The 2500-nt window shown below is 31.7% G+C and overlaps 1 protein-coding gene across 1 annotated transcript in view; it reads right to left on the bottom strand.

Annotated features, from left to right (window-relative positions):
• Nucleotides 1-2500, bottom strand: part of LOC113810897 (N-acetylgalactosamine-6-sulfatase) — a 23600-nt gene that overhangs the window by 562 nt on the left and 20538 nt on the right. Inside the window, exon 17 of the mRNA XM_070125667.1 lies at nucleotides 2124-2204. Coding sequence (XP_069981768.1) covers nucleotides 2124-2204 — 81 coding nt within the window. The remainder of the gene's footprint in view (nucleotides 1-2123; nucleotides 2205-2500) is intronic.

The following is a 2500-nucleotide window of genomic DNA, read 5'->3' as shown; positions in this document are numbered from 1 at the left end:
TGCTTGAATAGCGGTCCCGCCGACATTTATTTCCAGGAAAATGATAAAAGTTAATATCCCGATATTTTTTTTCTAATTTCCCGCCGATATTATGACGTCCACGAAAGAAATAGCAAAAAACAAAAAGAAATCAATTTGTCTATGATTCAGTGTGTATGGTATCGTGTCTCCCGTTCCCAAAACAAAGATAAAATATATTTGGTGGTAATACTTTACTTTTATGCGTCATGTCATGTCTATTGTCTATCGTGTCCGTGGTCGGTGGTCGCTTCTGATAGATAAGTACTGGCTTGTTTCGCAATATGCACAGAGAACCTGCGCACTAGGATGTAAACACTCAAACATCAAAACAAAAATGGCCATGGCGAGTGGTGTGCAAGATGGCAAAGCACATATACATGTCAATTTTTATGATTACTTTGCACATATACATGTCAATTTATATTATCATATTTGATTTTTATTTCCAAAATAATAAATTCTGGACGAAAGAATTCTTTGTCTATTTTCAATCAAACTCCCCCAAGACTCGTTAAACATATTTGTACTTCCTCCAAGTGGATCTGGAACTGAGACATTCCTTTACTTCTGATCTTTGGAAAGGAGGAGGTACACTTAGTACACTTGAATCTGGCAATTTTTTTCCCTCCCGCCGACATTTCATGATCACCAGACTTGCCCGCTATTCAAGAAAAAAAAATGGCTTTGGTCTTACGTGCACAAGAAAGGGAAAATTGGGATAATCCAATTTTACGAGAATATGTTCAGTTCTACAATGGATATTATTACTAAGAGGGGAGTTCAAAGTTACTATGTGAGGGGAAAGTGTGGAAGATATGTTTATAAACAAAGATAAACAATAAACATAAACAAGTTACAAAACAATAACTCTAAATAAAGATAAATAAAAATATCATTCAGGAATATTTAATATTTGAAAAGAATCCCTTAGCCATACTCAACATTGGAAACATATCAATGAGCTATATATATTTAACATAACAAAAACATCATTAATCTACATTAAAAACAGAACCTTGTCAATCTAAAAGAAAAGAAAAGAAAAGAAAAGAAAGAAAGAAAAAAAACAAGATAACCCCAATAATGTTTCCCTAATTTACATTTTACATTTGAAAGAAAAGAAAAAAAACAAGACAACCCCAATAATCCTTCCCTCATTTACATTTTACAATTGAAAGAAAAGAAAGAAAGAAAGAAAAAACAAGATTACCTCAATATGCTTTGAAAGAAAAGAAAGAAAGAAAGAAAAAAACAAGATAACCCCAATAAATCTTTCCCTCATTTACATTTTACATTTGGAAGAAAAAAAAAAGAGAAGAAAGAAAGAAAGAAAGAAAGAAAGAAAGAAAGAAAAAAAAGAAAAGAAAAGAAAAGAAAGAAAGACAAAGACAAGATAACCCCAATGATCTTTGCCTCATTTATATTTTACATTTGAAGGAAAGAAAGAAAGAAAGAAAGAAAGAAAAAAAAAAGATAACCCCAATAATCTTTCCCTCATTTACATTTTTCATTTGAAAAAAAAGAAAAAAAAGAAAGAATAAAAAACAAGATAACCCCACAATCCTTCCCTCATTTACATTTTACATTGGAAGAAAAGAAAGTAAGAACAAAAAAAGATAACCCCAATAATCTTTCCTTCATTTACATCTTAGATTTGAAAGAAAAGAAAGAAAGAAAAGAAAAGAGAGAAAACAAAACAAAACAAAACAAGATAGCCCCAATAATCTTTCCCTCATTTACATTTTACATTTGAAAGAAAAGAAAGAAAGAAAGAAAGAAAGAAAAAGACACGATAACCCCAATATTCTTTTCCCCATTTACATTTTGCATTTGAAAGAAAAGAGAGAAAAGAAAGAAAAAAATAACAACATAACCCCAATAATCTTTGCCTCATTTATATTTTACATTTGGAAGAAAAGAAAGAAAGAACAAAAACAAGATAACCCCAATAATCTTTCCCTCATTTACATTTTATATTTGAAAGAAAAGAAAGAGAGAAAAATAGAAAAGAAAAAAAACAAAACAAAAAAAGGTAACCCCAATAATCTTTCCCTCATTCACATTTTACATCTGAAAAAAACACCCCCAGCAGCTGCACTCACCATGACAGCAGGGTCACACCAGTTCAGCTGTGGTTCCCCTTTCTTGAGGTCACGCCGGTGGTCAATGATAGCGAAAAGCAGCTGTGTAAAAAGAGGTGGGTTGGTTAGTGTTTGTTGTGTTAGTAATAGTGATGAGAATAAGATGATAGTGATTATGATAACAATAACAAGAGGAGGTAAAATGTGTGTTGTGCTGATAATGGTAATAGGCACAGAATAATAATGATGAGAACAAGAACAAATATCTTGACAACTACAATAACAATAGCGATATAGTGCGTGTTGTGTTGATACAAGTAATGGGCATAGCATAATAATGATGATAACGACGCCCAAAAAAAACTCAACAACAACAATAGTAGTTGTGGTAGTGTCTG

The sequence above is a fragment of the Penaeus vannamei genome, chromosome 1, assembly GCF_042767895.1.
Source record: "Penaeus vannamei isolate JL-2024 chromosome 1, ASM4276789v1, whole genome shotgun sequence".
NCBI lineage: Eukaryota > Metazoa > Arthropoda > Malacostraca > Decapoda > Penaeidae > Penaeus > Penaeus vannamei.
This window is presented reverse-complemented; position numbering and strand designations above follow the sequence as displayed.